This window comes from Buteo buteo, chromosome 3 (assembly GCF_964188355.1).
Source record: "Buteo buteo chromosome 3, bButBut1.hap1.1, whole genome shotgun sequence".
Classification (NCBI taxonomy): Eukaryota; Metazoa; Chordata; class Aves; order Accipitriformes; family Accipitridae; genus Buteo; species Buteo buteo.
The window spans coordinates 53,769,160-53,787,037 of NC_134173.1; the positions used below are offsets into that span (position 1 = coordinate 53,769,160).

At 41.1% G+C, this 17,878-nt stretch overlaps 1 protein-coding gene across 2 annotated transcripts in view; it reads left to right on the forward strand.

Moving 5' to 3' along the window:
* CPQ (carboxypeptidase Q) overlaps positions 1 to 17,878 on the forward strand; it is a 168,008-nt gene that overhangs the window by 100,597 nt on the left and 49,533 nt on the right. For both annotated transcript variants that reach the window (XR_012649865.1, XM_075023657.1), the window contains exon 5: positions 4,783 to 4,894. Coding sequence is in view for 1 of the 2 variants with exons in the window: in XM_075023657.1 (XP_074879758.1) it covers positions 4,783 to 4,894 (112 nt within the window). In the remaining variant the exon portion in view is untranslated. The remainder of the gene's footprint in view (positions 1 to 4,782; positions 4,895 to 17,878) is intronic.

Genomic DNA, 17,878 nt, shown 5'->3' on the forward strand with positions numbered 1-17,878 from the left:
GAGCTTAAGATGGACCTATTTAGAAGCAAACTGGAGAAAAAAGAACCACAAAAATTTAAATAGGAATGCTTTTCATGAGTTTCCAGGTAATTGGGAACTGGGCTGGAACACTGTAGACCTGTGCTGCCTGAGCAAACGACTAACTCATGGCAGTATTTGGCTGAAAATATGGACAAGCAGTTGAAAAGAATTCAAGTTACAGTTTAGAGCACTTCACTATTTTAGCTTGGAGTTTTGGCATACAGACACTTGGAGTTTGTGTCTTGGCTAAAGATGCTCGATCTGGTTCTAATATCCTGTTTAGTTTTTGGTCATCCCATTCTCTGTGTCTGTGATCCTTGTTTAAGTTTTCTGTCCTCTCCGTGCAAGTTAAGGTGCTCCTTATCTTCCCTTTCTGCTGGAGGAAGATGTAAGGAAAAACCCCTTTCAGTGGTTTGGATAATGAAAGTATTACTAAGTTTTTCTAAGAGAATGTGTTGATAACCAGATTCCATCAATAAAGGTCCTACTTTGTGGACCCTAACCTCCATCCATAAAGTTGTCTTCATCCATGAAGGGCAAAGATGAATGACGACTTCATTACTCTTCCATTACCGTCTACCTTAGTGACATGAAATAACTTTTCACAACTTGATACAAATGTTATTGTAGCTTAAATTCTGTGATTGCAAACGTTACTTACAGCTCTTTCCTAATGTTTATTATTTATGATCTCTAATGTTGCATAGAAAGAAGCCTTTGCCTTGTACCTCTACAGGAGGAAGTAAGGTTGTGGAGATTAACTACAAGTGGAATAGACTTTTCTTTAAATTCTCTCTAACCAAGCAGAAGGTAGTTCACCTACATTTTATGAGGTTACTGCGTGACAAATGCAATAGGCATGTGTGACTATGTATGGAATGGGAGATTATTTTTTAGTTGCAAAACCCATCCTGCTTAGAAAAGGATAACTCCATGATGTATGCAAATGTATGTGAACATGTGGTTCCTCTTCCTAATCTTCTTGGGTTTAAAATATAAAATATATATTTATATAAATATATAAAATATAATATAAATTTCAAAATATTTCAGTATGCTTTATTGAAACGCTGGGCAGGACTTAAAGTCATCCAATAGAGGTCATAATGCTGGTGCAGAAGGAAATAGAAGAACTCATCTGTTTGAAATGTTTCCTGCAGTTTCACTTCTGTTGTATTGTCTCAGGACTATGTCTAAAGTAACATTTCTTAGCTGTGTCACTGCAGAAAAGCCAAATCTTAAGTTGTCGTGTTGCATGCAAGCTGTCTTATCCTAAATTTATTTTTGGTCAATTTGGCAGATGTGTATTGCTGTATTTGTACTGGCCTATACCATTGCTTGTGGTTTCTTTGTATATTTAAAAAAAATACTTATACTTACATATACTTACACTGCTTTGCAGTGCTTACATTCTGTTGGCAGGTGCTGACATTTCTATAGGGAAGTTTGTACAAATGTAAGTGACTAGTCTATGTGTAGGTTTGGAGCTGAGAACCACGTAACAGATTTGAAAGAAATGTGGAAAACGCAATAATCATATGTCCTTGATAGCGTTAACTGCCTTTGTTATTAACCCACCTGTACAAAGAACTATACTACTATTATTTTATAATATTATTTTAAATAATATAGTGGTTTAGAGTGAATTTCAGAAATATTTCCATTCATTGCCCAGGCACATTATATCTACTTAAAGATGAAGATAAACATAGGGTTTTCGTTATTTTATGACTGAGTCTTATTTTAAGAATGTCTATGGCTAGCTATCAGCAGAATCACTGAAACATTCATTTTAGCAGCTGCTACAAAAGCATGACAGTTTAAAAAAACAACTGTTCTGAAAAAACTTTCACATAGAAGTACATTGGTTGTATTTATGTAATTGCTCTTGGCATCAGCTTAAGTAAATTTAAGTAAAAGTTCATCCATAAAATTATCTGACTTTCTCAATCCACTTGAACCTTGACCTGTTTTGGTGTAATGTTCTGAACTTCGTAAAGATGCTTTGTGATTGGCATCTGGAACCCCAAATGGGATTACACCACTGTCTTCTGGTTCAGACTTTCCTGCTGTTGCAATATGTGTTGTTTCACAGAAATGAGGAGTAATTCACTCTCAGACGCTCATGTTGAGGTTGGTGCCAGGGAACAGCATTAGTGAGGTCTTCTTTCACTGCTGAAGACAAGGCATCACTTGTATTGTAAACTTGGTTCTCTCTCAGTGTGTTTACAGACTTGTTCTAAATAATTCGCTTCAGCTTGAAACTCTGTTTCCCAGGAAAGTGAATAGTTATCTTCTTAAAACCAATTTTTGCTTTAAGAACAAATAAACTACATGGTAATTTTGAATTTGTGGAATAGACGTCCTTTATACCACAGACAGTTGTGCTTTCGCTCAGAGCCTTTTCTGTTCTTTTTAAATTATTATTTGCAAATTCCTTATTGAGTGGACAGTAATGAGTCTGCATCAGTCAACTGCAAAGCGTAGTGGTGTTTGAGGTCTGTCCTCAATAGACAGGTTGCAGTGGGGCTGCATGGGCATCCCAAGCTCTCAAAGCAGAGTTCATTCATGCATTGCCCTCACCACCTGCACGCATGTGTGTGTGTGTGCGCTTAGTCCTCCCTTACAAGAAAACAAAACGAGCAAGGAGTACCGCAGTAAGCACTTCCTTTCTGCTCTCATTTCAGAAAGGTTTCTACCTCCAAAGCTGGCATAACTTTTCTTAGATTATCTGGTTTCAAGCTATGTTGCTATTGTAGCAGAGGGTTGCTGCAGATTAAGTACTTCTACTGCAGGGCAGCATCCCTGGAAAACGTGCTGTTTGCAGTCTTTCGTGCTGGGCCTGGGAGGATCATGACATTAAATTGCAGGAATACCTCCTGAGTAAATCTGAGGCTTTTACAGAGGGGCCTGCCATCCAAATTTAAGCTCTTTTGAAGGAGGGGAGGTTTTGGGATAAGGGCTGCAGCATGTCTGTCTACTACCAAGAAAATCAGTCTGTGCTGGAAAGTAAGCACATGTTGAGTTAAGGCTGCATAAGCAGAAAAGAGAGTTGAAACATCTGAGAAGGAAAGAGTAAGCTGCTCTTCGGAGTTTGATCACAAGCTTTTCCAGCTTCTAAGGCATGACACTTATGGTTTTTGTAATACACACATTTATAAACATTTCATAGTGTAATTTTTAAATTTAAAGGGGTTTGGTGCATTCTGCTTGGGCATATGGCAATACAATGGATATGACTGCCTATTCATCATGGCCTGTGTTTAATACAAAGGGGCCTTTTAGTTGTTACCTGAGTTTGTACTTGGTTGGATAAAAAACATGGTTGGTTGATGAGCACTTAATGCTTTTTGTCTTGCTGTGATCTGTTTGTCCGTTATTTTTAATAACCAGTGAAAATGTACTAAGATTTCTTTCATGCGAAGGGGAAAATAGAGATCTTTGTGCTTGAGCCCCAAGTTAGTTCCTTGCAACGTTAGCTACGCACTTAGAGCACAGGCTGTCACCCTCCAGGGGTGATAATAGGAAAACCTCATTATATTCTCATTTTTAGTGCTAGAGTAGTTGTCCTGTGATGGATAAAAGCTGAGATGATATACCAGGAGATCCTCATCCCTTAGGGAGAAGAAGGTGGCAGGAGGAATGAGTATTTTTCCCCTTTTTTCTAGATCCCACAACTCTGAGACCTGTTTGACATCAGCCGACCAGAGAGTGGGAAGCATCCCCTCATGTATGGCCAGTTCTGGGCAGGACACAAGCAGATGCTCCAGGGTCTCCTTCAGGTTTTCCTCAGTGCTGAGCTGTATAGGTTGGACCCTTCCACTTGCACCTTATCCCAAGGGTGCTTTTTACTGGCACTAGTTCTTCAAAGATTCCTTGGGCACTGCAGCGGTTCCCTGCTCTTGTTTTTGTCCTATTGCATCATTTAACCTCACTGCCTGCTCGGTTCAGAGTTCTTGTCCCTCCTTGACCTCTCCATTGCAATCATAGATCCATCAGCCCTTCAGCTTCAGGTCCAGTTTGGGAACTGTCTCACTTCTGGTATTGGTCTGATGCTGCTTGTTGACATGTCAAGAGTTCGGATCTAAAAGTGGGTGTTTCTGGAGATAGGTATACTAGTATTCTCTACTGTAGCCAGAAAACTTTCTTTGCAGAAGACCCAGCTGGGACTTGCTGCCATGTTGTTTTTAATTTAAAATATCCTTATGACTAATGGAGCTATAAAATACTTTGTCATTGTTGTAGCACATATGGGATCCAATAATAAATTAGAGGTTCTCTGTGACAAGTACCATAGATATATAATAAAACAACAACCTTTGTCTGGGAACACTTCAGTCTAAGTTCATATTTCTTCCTTATGCACCCCAAAATAGGGTTAATCAAATTTCATGCCTAGGATCTTAAACAGCTGGAATATGAAAGCAATTTTCACCATTCTGCAATGTAGTAGTCCTGTATCTCTGGAAAGTATGCACTTTGTTAATGCACAAGACAAAGCCTTTCATTTAAACATTTATTACAGCGTATCTAGTTTGATTTAGGCAGTGGTTTGAAGCAGTAGGATGCATTTGGTCATCCCAGATTTATATTCAGTGACTAGAGAACAATGTTTTAATTTTATTTGAAATGTTTCCTTCCTCCAATTCTAAACTAAAAAGCCAAATTTATGACAAAATCATTAAAATGCTTTAATGCTGAACTGACTTTTCTGATTCAGTGTTTTTATGTAGGTATGTTTTCTCATAATTGCTTTTCCAGATTGTATTGGTCAGTGGACATCTGGACAGCTGGGACGTTGGGCAGGGAGCTATGGATGATGGTGGTGGAGCATTTATATCATGGGAAGCATTATCACTCATTAAGGATCTGGGTAAATATTTAATTTTACAGTATTTTTAATGCATTACATTTCCAGGACATTTTGTATGCTGTCTAAACTGGATTTTCTATTTTATCCATTCCTCTGAGCACAAATATTCATACTTAGTATAAATATTTTGCAAGTTTGTCTGTTAAGCTCCTTCTTTCATTACAGGGATCATCCAAAAGCAACACCATCAGTCAATGATCTAGAAAGTGCTTTGAGCTTGCATGGTCACCATCATCATAGAATGAAAGTTCAGTGTAAGATACGATATCTAGGTACCTTAGAAGAAAGCAACTCCTTTTCATTTTGTCTTCATTAGTTCCTTCCTATTAAAGAAGATGAAGCTTCATGAAGCCACAGATAGCCTTCTGATATTGTTGTCTGCCTTTTAAGGAAACATTGTGTGGTGGATTGACCCTGGCTGCATGCCAGGTGCCCACCAAAGCCATCCTATCACTCCCCCCACCTCAGCTGGACAGGGGCGAGAAAATATAACAAAGGGCTCGTGGGTCGACATAAGGACAGGAGAGATCATCACCAATTACCATCATGGGCAAAACAGACTCAGCTTGGGGAAAATTAACTCAATTTATTACCCATCAACCAGAGTAGGGTAATGAGAAATAAAACCAAATCTCAAAATACCTTCCCTCCACCCCTCCCTTCTTCCTGGGCACAACTTCACTCCCGGATTCTCTACCTACCCCCCGCAGAGGTGCAGGGGGATGGGGAATGGGGTTTATGGTCAGTTCATCACACGTTATCTCTGTTGCTTCATCCTCTTCAGGGGCAAGACTCATCACACTCTTCCCCTGCTCCAGTGTGGGGTCCCTCCCATGGGAGACAGTCCTCCATGAACTTCTCAAACGTGGGACCTTCCCACGGGCTGCAGTTCTTCATGAACTTCTTCAGCATGGGTCCCTTCCATGGTGTGCAGTCCTTCAGGCACAGACTGCTCCAGCATGGGTCCCCCAAGGGGTCACAAGTCCTGCCAGAAAACCTGCTCCGTGGGCTCCTCTCTCCACAGATGCACAGGTCCTGCCAGGAACCTGCTCCAGGGCAGGCTTCCCACGGGGTCACAGCCTCCTTCGGGCACTCACCTACTCTGGCGTGGGGTCCTCCACAGGCTGCAGGTGGATATCTGCTCCACCGTGGACCTCCCTGGGCTGCAGGGCAACAGCCTGCCTCACCAGGGTCTTCCCCATGGGCTGCAGGGGAATCTCTGCTCCAGCACCTGGAGCATCACCTCCCCCTCCTTCTTCCCTCACCTCGGTGTCTGCAGGGCTGGTTTTTTACATGTTCTCACTCCTCTCTCCAGTTGCCGTTTCTGTGTGCCCCACAACTTTTTTTCCTTCTTAAATATGTTATCACAGAGGCGCTACCACTATTGCTGATTGCCTTGGTTGGCGGCGGGTCTGTCTTGGAGCCGGCTGGTATTGGCTCTGTTGGACATAGGGGAAGCTTCCAGCAGCTTCTCACAGAAGCCACCACTGTAACCACCTCCACTACCGAAACCTTGCCACACAAACCCAATACAATTGTCATTCAACACATTCCTAAATCTTTCGCTGTCCTGCGTGTTGCTTTTACAGCAGCTACTCAGTTAATTCAATTCCCAACCCCTTACCTCGCTTTTGACAACTTCTCAAGACAATTTCACCTAAGTCTCTCTCAAGACCATGTAACTAGGACTGGATTGAGGCAATGATCGTGCCTCTGGTCTTTCTTCTTTCATCTACATGTAAAGATATTCAGCAAAAATGATTCTAAACTTCACAGAAGCTCATATTTCCCGTGTATATATTTCAGTGGTTTTGTTTTTTCCTTGAGTATTCTTCCTAAATAAATTTATATCCTGCCTGGACTTGTTCCACCAAATATTGATAGATACATCTATACCATCAAACTGGTGCATTCTCAGCTTTGCACTTGAGGGCTGATTTCCTGATTATGCTGCTTTTATGTTGCTGTGTGCTTGAGCTCTGCTTTGGACTGTGACAGCAGATTTCCTTGGCAAAGGTAGTCCTGGTCAGAGGAAGTACACACTTGAGTCTCATCACTACAAGGATACACTTCTGTCAAATTTGGCTTAACCATGGTGACCTGTCAAATGTTGTGGGCTCATAGGTCTCATCAAGCAATATTTGACACTGAGGCCTTGCACACTGTAATATCCTGCTACAATAGGTTTGTGGGATGCAGAGCAATGTTGTTTCTAGGGATCACTTCTTTGAATCATTCTTGGTAATCAGCAGGGTGACAAGGTGAGTGGGGTCTGGAATTTGGTCTGTAGATCTGCTGGACACTTCTGGAGTTGATATTCTAGCACACAGGCTGTCAGCCCTGGACTTGCTGGTCTCCCTCCTCCAGAATTTCTGCTCAGCAGAAGTATCCGTAGAACTAAACCTCCATGCTGTCATTGCTAAATGTAGATAAAGAGGGAGAGAAAGAGAAAAAGGCAGCTTCTAGCCTGGATTTGTCTGTTCCAGTAGTGCTATGGATAAAATGCCAGTGTGGACTTGCTCAGCCTACTGCCTTCTGGTTTGCATAGCCCCCCAAGGCCAATTTCTTCTACTCATAGGCTTCACCTGACTTGTGGGTAGAAGTGGGCTGCACACAGCATGTTGTTGTAGAAGGGCATGGTCTACATATGCCTACATAGGGTGTGTTTGGTGGGAGAGATGGTCCACAAGGTAAGATGAGATAGGGCCGGTGTATGTGCAAGAGGGAGCTATGGTTGCACAGTCATCCGCCTGTGTTCTCCAGACACCCGGCCTCTCAAAGTTTGGTCTGGTGTCCTGCTGTCCCCAGTCTTCTGTGGCCTAGTCTGATTTCTGGTCTCCAAACTGCAAATTCCAGTCTTACTACTTGATCTGTAGTTTTTTGCTGGTTTTACTTCCATACAGGCTTTTGTCTCTATAGCCCTCAAAGCTAGTTCAAAACAGGCTTCTTAGATTGTCAAGTTGATATCCAAGGATGCTTTTCCCCCTTCATCAGATGGAATTATTTTTCCTCCTTATTCCCTTTTTCCAGAACTGTATCCGGTGGTCAAGAGGAATGCACCATGCATTCATTAAAAACTAAAATCAGCTGCTGCTCCTCCTCATAGCTCTGGCAGAGTTTAAATAATAAACTAGCTTTCCCTGCTTCTGATCAGAAAGGTTTGTGCACATGAACGATCTCAGTGTTTCTTGAAAAGCTCTTTGTAGACAAGCTCTGTTATGTGATTAGCCACTCATACTGCAGTGGTGAACATCAGACATCCCTGTGAATTCCTATTCCTTTATTTTGCATTATTTGAACCTCTTATCTTTCATTTTCCCAGCCTCGGAATGATTGGAATGTCAGTCTGTGATGGAAAATAAAGTGCATCTGTTTTAATTTTTTTTTTGTCTTTTAAAAGTAAACTAAAGAGGATTCTTCTGTAGAAGAACAGGCCTACTTCTTCTTTTAGTGTTTTTTAATCTTTCTTTTATGATTCTTGGAAAATTTTCTATGCTCCCTCCACCTTCAGGAAAAAAAGAATTATGCTTCTGTGTTTGCTGACTCTATTCCATTCAGAATAAACTATTTTGTGTCTCTCTTAAGGGCAAATTCATGGTGGCATTGTATAATTCTTATTCACTGGGTTTCCCTTCACGCATGACTGAAATGCATCACTCTCTGCTTGTTCAAATATTTGTTTTCCTCTGGTAGTAGCCTGTGTATTTGCTGTACGACCTGTGGTGAAATGCTGTTTTCTCAGCTGGGAAATGCCAAAGCCTTTGCTGATGCTCTCTGTTCTGGCCAGCTGTTGTGTTCAGCTTTCCTTGTTATACCACTGTTCTTGCACGAATGTAAGGCTGGGAGAAGACTTCTGGGTCATCACATCAAACCTGTAGATAACCATGGGGGATAGGGCCTTTCACAAACTGTCTTCCATAGCAGATTGGTTAATGCAGATTTTATATCTTAAGATGCACATAAAATCTGACAAAAAGGACAGCAAAATAACAGATGTGCAGATTGTGTAAAAAATGAATTAATGAGTTTTATTAAAAATCAATTCCATAGATTGTGTTTTGAGTGAGCATTATATTTTGAACTGTGGAGACTTGGTTTAATATTCTTTTGGACCCTCATAAATTCAGTGTCAGACTAGTCCACCAAATATGTTTGACCTGGGGATAAGCCAACTCAACTGGCTTGTCCATAAGCACGTGTAGAATTTTTTTACTGTGTACTGGGAGCCTTAAAGCCATGGTGCTTTGTGTAGCCATAAAAACTGTGTCTGCGTTTACGAGAGCATAAGTGATCTTACAGCTATGGTGACATGATCTTAAAGCTGAAGCAAGCATTCTGAAATATGAATTCTAGCATATGAAGTTTGTATCGTTTAGTGAGAAATACTGCCACTACTTCTGCCATGGTCCATTGGTTCAATGAAAGCAAGATATTACCATGCTATTTAAGCGGGTTTTTTTCAGTGATGATCTAATAGCACTTCATCATTATATCACTGTGACCCTTGGATGTGGCTGGTGGACACAAGTTATGCCTGTTAATTAGGATTTTGATAATTCCATGTTGTACTTAAAGAATGATTATACTTTAAACACCATTCCATACTTTCAACATAACCTCCTTCCCAAACCATTTAATAGCTATTGGCTTAGGACCAAATACATGAAATTCATTGAAAAATCATTAAAATTATAGTTTAAGATGGTCGTAATTTATTTTAAGCAGTGCAGTTTGTTTTCTTGCCTCAAGTAAAATTTTTTAACAGTTTTTGCTTTTATTTCTAAGTAAATCAGTTACTTAATGCATTAGCCTTTATATTTCTTGAATCTTTAGTGGTAGCTTTTATTTTTTTAATTGAGCTGGCAGTTTCTGTACCATACTGATAACTTTTTTTCTTTCTGGTGCTTTTGTAGATTTTCAGACACTATAATAGTTACATGTTCCCTACAAGGACACGTAACAGTAGCACAATCTGAAGTAGTTTTACACAGTCTTCAAAACGTCAAACTTTTGGTAGGATTTTTTTTTTTCCATTTCACTTTTTGACTTCACATGAATGCTATTTCTTTTTGAGAAAAAGGGAACTACATGAAGACCAGATTGAACTGAACTAATTTTGTATTATATTACCAGAGAGTAGAATGAAAAGATTTATTTCATGTAAAATCCCATGTATACATTTCAAAAGAGTAGTACCTTAAAAACATAGGGCCAGATTGTGAACTACTGTAGGTTTTGAATACTGTTTAGAGCTATAACAATTCAGTTAGACCTGGAAAGTAGAATTGCTAAAAAGTGGAAAGTTTCAAGTTTGTCTGAATACTTTGCTTCTAATAGCTGTAATGTCTCTCTGCCCATCTTCCACACTGGGATGATGGGAAGGGGGCACCTACTGGAGGTGCTGTTCCCTCTCCTCCTCCTCCAGGGAGGAAGCACAGGCAGCAAATTCAGAGCAAATGCCAACATTTAGATGGTTACATTTCAGCAAGGCAAATCTTGTTCCAAGTGGCTTTTCCACAGCCACCCTGTGCAGAAAATTGAACCCTGTCTCTTCTCTTCTGTGTGGCTGCAGCTTCACTCTCAAAACACCCCTTTCACCAACATACAGTTAAATGTCAGCACCGACTTGTGCACCTGTTGGTACCAGCACTGGTTGTAGACATCTCCTGACTGGAGTAAACAGAAGTGTTTTCCTTAGTGCACCCGTATCAAGTTCTCCATATCAACTATACTCTCACAGCTGCTTGCTTTGCTGGTAGCTAATCTGAGAAAAATTCACCAACTAGTGGCCATATTGACTAATGTTATCCAAAGGGGTCTTTTCTCCTGCTGAACACTGAAGTTTAACCAAGCACAAAGGAAAGATAAACAGTATTTTTTCTCCCGGAACTCTTGAAGCCTATATACGCCGCTGATCGGCAAGATTTGTGGTGAGCTGCTTCATGGCTTATGTGCTTAAAAAATGAAGAACTGGAATTGTTTCCGCAGAAGTTGTTTATGTGAAGAAAGATGAAAGTTTCAGCCAGTTATTGCTCTTTATTCCTTTTTCTGGGAATAAAGACGTCTTCAGAGGCACTGAGGCAGTTTGTGAGCTGGTCTGAACTGGTAAACTCCCATTCCTTCAGTGGAGCTGCGGCTGTTGTGATTAGCTGAGGATTTCTGATGCTTAAGAAATTACCCTTCATAACTGCACGCAGGGTGTCCAAGGCAGTTAGCCTGTGCAATGTGCAGTTTGCTTGTAGCTGTATCTGGCAGCTGCTGCCCTCCCCAGCCCACTGCAGTTTTTTAACCTTTTGATCAATTTTAACTAAATTTGGTAGAGGCATAGGAATATTTAGAATGTGAAGTTCTGATACGTTCTTTGCACATGGGTGATTGAGGAGAGGTGGGTGAGTGCATTATGTGCCAACTAAGGGAGAGGCAGGAAGAAACTCCGCTTTTATCCTTTCCCTATGATGACAAATGCCTGGTTAATCAGCACACGAGTAGCTTTTGTGTAAGCACCAGAGCCTCTTTATTTTTAATCTGTCTGCAAACCCAGTGTGATAGGTAGCAAGTATTGCTAAGGCGACAGTGAGAAAGTTGCTTGGGGTAATTTAGAGATGATGGGAAGGCACTGGGGGTGTTTTAGGGAGGAAGGGCTGAGGGGTTCCCATCTTTAAGCCAAGGGAATCCAAGTGGTGTTGCATGAGCTGTGATGTGGTGTGAGAGCATTTGGAAGCTGTAGGAGAGACAGCACTCAAGCAAATTGGGGTTTTCTACGTTTGCAGAACAGCTGTGTTGCTAATTACATTCTAGAAACCTCAAACCCAACTTGTTTTCAGTTTGCATTTATAATTCTCAAATTTTATGTTTGGTAGTTTGTGTGCAAAAAAGAGCATCTCTGGAGTGGTCAATACCATTTGCCTCAGCAGTTTCATGTTAGTCTGGTTAATGCTCTGGTGTCATTTGAAACACAATTTCTCTTGTCCCTGTGTCACATGAGGTTTACAAAAGAAGCTGCCTTTCCAGGTGAGGTGAAAGACTGGTTAAGCAGCTACTCATAAAAAATCACCATAAAATTACAGCAAATTTATTTTGGTGCCATATTTTGCCTTGGGTTGGCTATACAGGTTGGACAGACAGCCTGTGGGACTTGACCCTGCTCTGGATATTGGTTGCCAGTTTCTGTGAAGGAGGTATTTGTGTTCACCTGCCACCACTTCAAACCTGCGGCTGCCACCATGCTGGTCTTGCTCAGGACTAATACTTCTGTATGATGTATTTGAGCAAGAAGCAGGTAGTATGTATCTGATGATTTCTGAGCTTTAGCCAGTGCTGTCTGTTTGCTCCTAATCCAGCTGTGTTCCTGCATCACTTGGCTGAGGGACATTTCCCAGCCGAGGCCACAGGCTCTCTGCCCTGCTCCCACCCCGGGGAGCGCCTGGCCAAAGCCACCTCATGCTCCAGCACTAGAAAATATGGGACTTTTACCTTTGAAGGGAGCTTGAGGGAACTGAATAATGACAATAATAGTAAAAGGTCTTTAGAAGGTGGTTGTATGGCAGTGTCAGCTTTCCCAGCTTAATATTTTAAGCCTCCTAACTGCAGTAGAGAGCCCACTGGAGTTAGAGATACAGTTGATTTTGATGGATGAATTTCACTGCTTTCTTCTGAAAAACTTCAGACATGATAACTGTTGTGTCTCTTTTTAATTAAAACAGCTGGAGCCATTTTTTTTTTCCTGTTGAGAAGGGGAGCTGATGAGGTCTGCTACTTGACATCACAGTCTAGTTTGTTTCAGAGTCTCATCTCTGCTAGCACAGGAGGAATCAAATAGTCAACAGGTCCTTTTTTCAGATCCCAAGTTACTTTCAGCAACATTTACCCACAAGCTCTCTCTCCTTGTTCAGAAATATGTTTTATACCTTTCCCTGGCAGTGTTTGGGTCTCGCTTGCTCCATCACTTGTCAACTCTTAGTGCCCTGCCAAGCCCAGAGCTGCACACGTGTCCGCCAGCTACTGCCCAGTCTGTGTGTTTATGGGGTGCATCTTCAGAAGAAGCCCAATGGCTGTCCTGTGAATTTGCCAAATCGCGAACTTATCCTCTTTCCCTTCAATTGCTTGAACTGCAGCAGTGTAAGGCATTGCCAGTTACTGCTATCTGAACTCCTGCCTGTGTTGAAGTAGTCAGTATAGACTTCAGGAAAGGCTGCACTCCAAAGACCACTATAGTGATGGATTGTGGTACAGAGTAAATGTTTCCCCGCTTTTGCTGTTGTCTCATGCACTGAGCTCATGTTCAGTCATGTCTGCGTGCCACATTAGACCAGGAAGTCTGCTGCTTGGACTGTGCCTCCAAGTGCTTCTGGGAATCCTGGTTCTTCCATGTAAAAAAATATTTGCTATGGGGAGCTGCCAGAGACAGTGAATAACAGGAGTCAAGTAGATGAACGGGGCACATTTTCCTCTTCCGCACCCAGGGCAGGATGCCTGATGCTATTGCTGCTAGAGCAGCCTGATGAAGGAAGGATGATTGTTGACAAAGTCTAATGCCAGCCATCACACTTTTTACATGGCTTTCCTGCATTCCTAGACGATGATCTATATGCACATGAGGAAGGGAGAAACGTATGGTGGTAGGTGCTATGCGTAGTTTCCCCTCTTCCTCTCTTTGCCAGCGTTACGGGGAAATGGAGTTTCCTGACTCAACTTTCCTATAGATGTAGACATGGATCTGGCACAACCAAATTTCTCTGTCGTAGGAGAAAGGCACAGAAAACTACAGAGATATTTTTAAAACAATGCACGTAAGAATTTTTAAGGTACTACCTGAATTACATTTTATGTAACTCATAAGGAGTTGATTAGACAGTTTTTTCCCCTTAAAACTTATTTAAGGTTGAAATTGTAACTCTCATCTAAATTATACCCGTGACTAATGTGACTGGAAAACCATAAGACAGATTTTTATGCAGTTCACTATAGTCTTTGTAAGAAGTTACATTTCTCAGGTCCAAATTCACTTGCTAATATATGAGGGCTAAAGTTATGTTTTATTAAAAAAATGATCACAGAAGTAATTCCTTTTCTGCTAGTTTAATTGAAGTCATATAACTGCAATTTTAACCTACTTGCCAAAAATTTTGTTAAACATTTTTCTGAATTTCCTATAGCTGTGGTGGTGTAGTTGTTTGCCATCTAGTAGATATGTTGTGAAACATGATTAAATGACTGCTTTTACTGTAGGGTGTTTAGTTGTTTTTTTTTTTTAATTAAATATGCCTGATATTAACTCCTTGTTCTTACATTCTTTCTACTTCCCCAAAGTTGCATATTTTATTCTGACCTTCACCTTTTGCAAATCTATTATATCTACTTGGTATGAAATACCTGCATATGCAGATGCATTTATTCCTTCATTTCAACATTTGGTTGAATACATATTTTGCAAATACTTAAATCTTCAATTTCCATACTGGATTGGCATAGCAGAGGGGTGACTGTAGACATACAAAGTTGTTAATGTGGTGGTAAATTTAGGCATACAGCCCTCCATAACAATGTTGCCCTATGTCCTGTGGCCTGCTGCTTCTTTGCAAGCTTTAATTTACCTAGGAAATTCAAGAAAAAATGTGTGCTTTATTTATCTATAAAAATCTTAAAAAGCTGGTGACGGAGGCTATTGTGATTTTTTTTCAAATCTGTAATGTGGCTGACGTGGTGAAATGCTGAAATCCTTCCCAGATGAAGTCAGCAGCATCTTGTCCTTACTGTCAGGTTTTTTAAAGGTATATATTTTCAATATGGAGAGACAAGTGTGGCTGATGTATTTTCTGACTCATCACCTCTGAGGACAGTCTAACAGATTAGGGGTTTTTCTGATCCAAAGAGCGGGGCAGCAGAGGCAGAAGGCAGAGCAACCACTCAGTAAGATCAAACCATGGTTGATGCTTATAATTCAGAGAGTGCAGGAGCGGAGCCCTGCATTGCCTTTTCTGCTTCACTATTTGATGAGTCCTCCAAATACCTTTAAGGAAGAAGGTGCTCCTAAAGAGGAATAAGGTGCGTTTTAAAGGTGGACAGCGTCCTCTTCCTTTTGTGGGAGTTGGAGAACACGGCAACAGTATCAGAGCAGGGCAGGGAGTGGAGGAGTCCTCTGCTGACTTGGTGCTTTGCTGTTTTACACAGGCAAGTAGCGGGTTTCCTTTTCTTTTTTTTGTAGATGTGACTTGTATTGACTTTATGACACCACACTAACTGGTTCTTTGTTTAAAACCTCACGTGCAGAAGAGCACATTTGTCAGCACTTCTTGTCTGAGCTCTGCCTGAGCCGTGCTGCCGGGTGGCAAAGAGGTGGCCCCCAGAGAAACCCTCGCGCTGGCAGCGTTGCTGCCTGGCTCAGTTGCAGTCCATCGCGCCAGGCTCTGGGCTTGGCTTCCCTCTTCTCTCCCATCTCCCCACTCAAAAGGCTTAATCCGTATTATTTTTGTTACTAGATTTGCAAATCATTCACAGCTTTCCCCTCCAGTCTTGTATACCCAGCTCTTTCCTTGACATTTCCTCTTGGATATTCCATCGCTTTCTTAACATAAACCTACCTCAGGTCTCTCACGTTTCCCACCTCCCTTCTTCTGTAAATCTGCCCTTCCTATTCTGTTGTAAACTCCTCAGCCTCTGTAAAAACAAGAAAAAAAAAAAGTTTGGATTAACCTCAGTGTCTCTCTGCAGTGCCATCGATGCTGCTGTCCCGCCAGTGGAGCTCTGGGAGCCCCCGTCCCTCCCTCACCCAGCTCACCTCAGGCCTCGCCGTCTCCCTGTGCCCAGCGGGCTGTCCAAGAAGCTGCTCCCGCTTGCGGCTGTGGCAGAGTCGTGTCCTCTTACCCCCCAAAACGAGATTAAGCTGCAGCGCCCAGCTTGGCTCCTGCCTCCACTTTCAGTTCCCACTCCCCAGCCCCTGACCTGCCCGTTTGTTGTCTTCTTCCTGCGACGCCATGTCTCCTCTCCAGGAGACCTCGTCTCCCTTTTCTGCAGACCTTCAAGACTCAGAGTTTTACTCGCTTCCCAGCGCTACCCTGTGCAAGCACTTCGTCCTCAGTGCTGCGAGCAGAACCCCTATCAACAGAGAAAAATCAAGCAGATTGCATTAGACTATTTTAAGAAAAAAACCAAAGGCAGTTTCCCAAGCAAAAAGCTGTTTCCTATGTATAAATTGAGCTTCACTAGGGAATTACCAGTACATCATAGTCAGGGCTTAAGTAATACTAAAAGGGTTTTTTTGAGGTGTGTTTTGCCTTACTTTCTGAAGCTTATAACTTTAATAGTCTTAGATTTTCTCTGTTAAATTATTATTTTTCACTCAAATAAAAAACATTTCTTCTTAAATAAATGTCTAACTAGACAGACACTTTTCTGCACAAATAGTGAGATTGGTTGTCTGAATCATAGAGGATTGTATTTCTAATAACAGAATGAATGCCAAAATCCTGCTGGTTTAGAATGGAGACTTATTCTTGGTCTTCAGAGGAAAAAGTCTGGACATCCTCAATTAATTGCATTATTACTGTCATCCTATACATTGCAGCTTATTGCTATATGTATAGTCTTTGAAATTAGCCAGAGAAACGGCATGCTAGGGGTAAGAGCTTTTTTCTCTAAACAGTGCTTGCCCATGCCACAGAAAACATAAATTAAGTAATAGTCTCTAAAATACTTGGGAGTATTGAAATCTTCCTGCTTTCTATTTCAAAAGCTATCCAAACCCTGTCAGAAAAGCAATATAATTGGGTAGCAAATGTTAGGAATTTATGCATCCTCACTTTATTGGGACCTTAGCTTACTGGGACCTCTAGGAGAGGCCAAAACTGCAGACTAAGTGTGGGCTTTTACTCTGGAAATACTATGTAGAAGAAGGCTGTGACACCAAAACTGTGTACAGTCTATTAGACAAAAAGAAAAAGGGCTTAAAAAGTTATTGTGGCTTGATGAAAGTGACCTTATTTGATAGTTCACTTGAGGTCTAGACCAGAATAGGGAATATTATAACTAAAAATATCAGTGATGTAAAAAATAGGCAGTTTAATGAGAATGCAATGAGACCTAAAATATGTAACTTGCTGTGAAGCCTAGCAGTTTAATTAAACCAGCAAATAGAGCATTTGCTGATATTCTAGAAATTTCAGAAAATCTCCTGTTTCCCAATCTGTTAAGGAGCAAAACTGTTTCCACTTTAGAACATCAAATCTAAAAGAAAATGAAAAAAACCCTCTGAATATTTGACCAGATTTAAAAAAAAATTAACAGAGCATTGCTAGTTTGGAGAGGATTTTAATGCAAAACAGAGCAATTAAGAATGACTATTGACACAGCTAATTTGACCCTAAAATATGCACCAGAAATTGCATTTGTTCTTTTTTTTTTTTGCAGAAGGCTGCTAGTAAAGTCACAAGAGACTTGGGAAATTTCCATGAAAACTGTGCAACAAAGAAGACATGGCAGGAGAGAGGATGGGGAAAACAGGAGACATAGCATGGAGGAAACTTAAAGACTGAGACACAGTTTCCTAAGACACTGTTTTCAGACAAACTCAGTTGATACTGCATTAAATTAAGAAGGATGAGGACAAGCTAGTAATCAAGAAAAGTGTAAGTGCCTCATTAAAAAGGGTAGTAGTCATGTGTTTGTCAGTGCTGTGTGTGTTCCAGCTTCAAACTCTAAACCTGCAGCTCGTCATCAAAGGAGTCCCTTTAAAGCAGAATGCCATCACGTGAACAAGCCATGGGTGACTGGTGTATTAGGTGTGTATCAGGGCCCGCTATGAATTGTTCAGGCAATAATTTCTAAGATAGATTTGTGGCACAAAGTATCAAGTGAGAGTCTCAATGTTTTGTAGCATGCCTGGGAGAAAATTAACAGTGTCCAGCTAAAGCTTTCAGCTCCAAAAAGCAGTGCATGGGACATGGACAATAATCTGCTGTTGTTAAAAGCACAGAGTTTGAGTTTGGT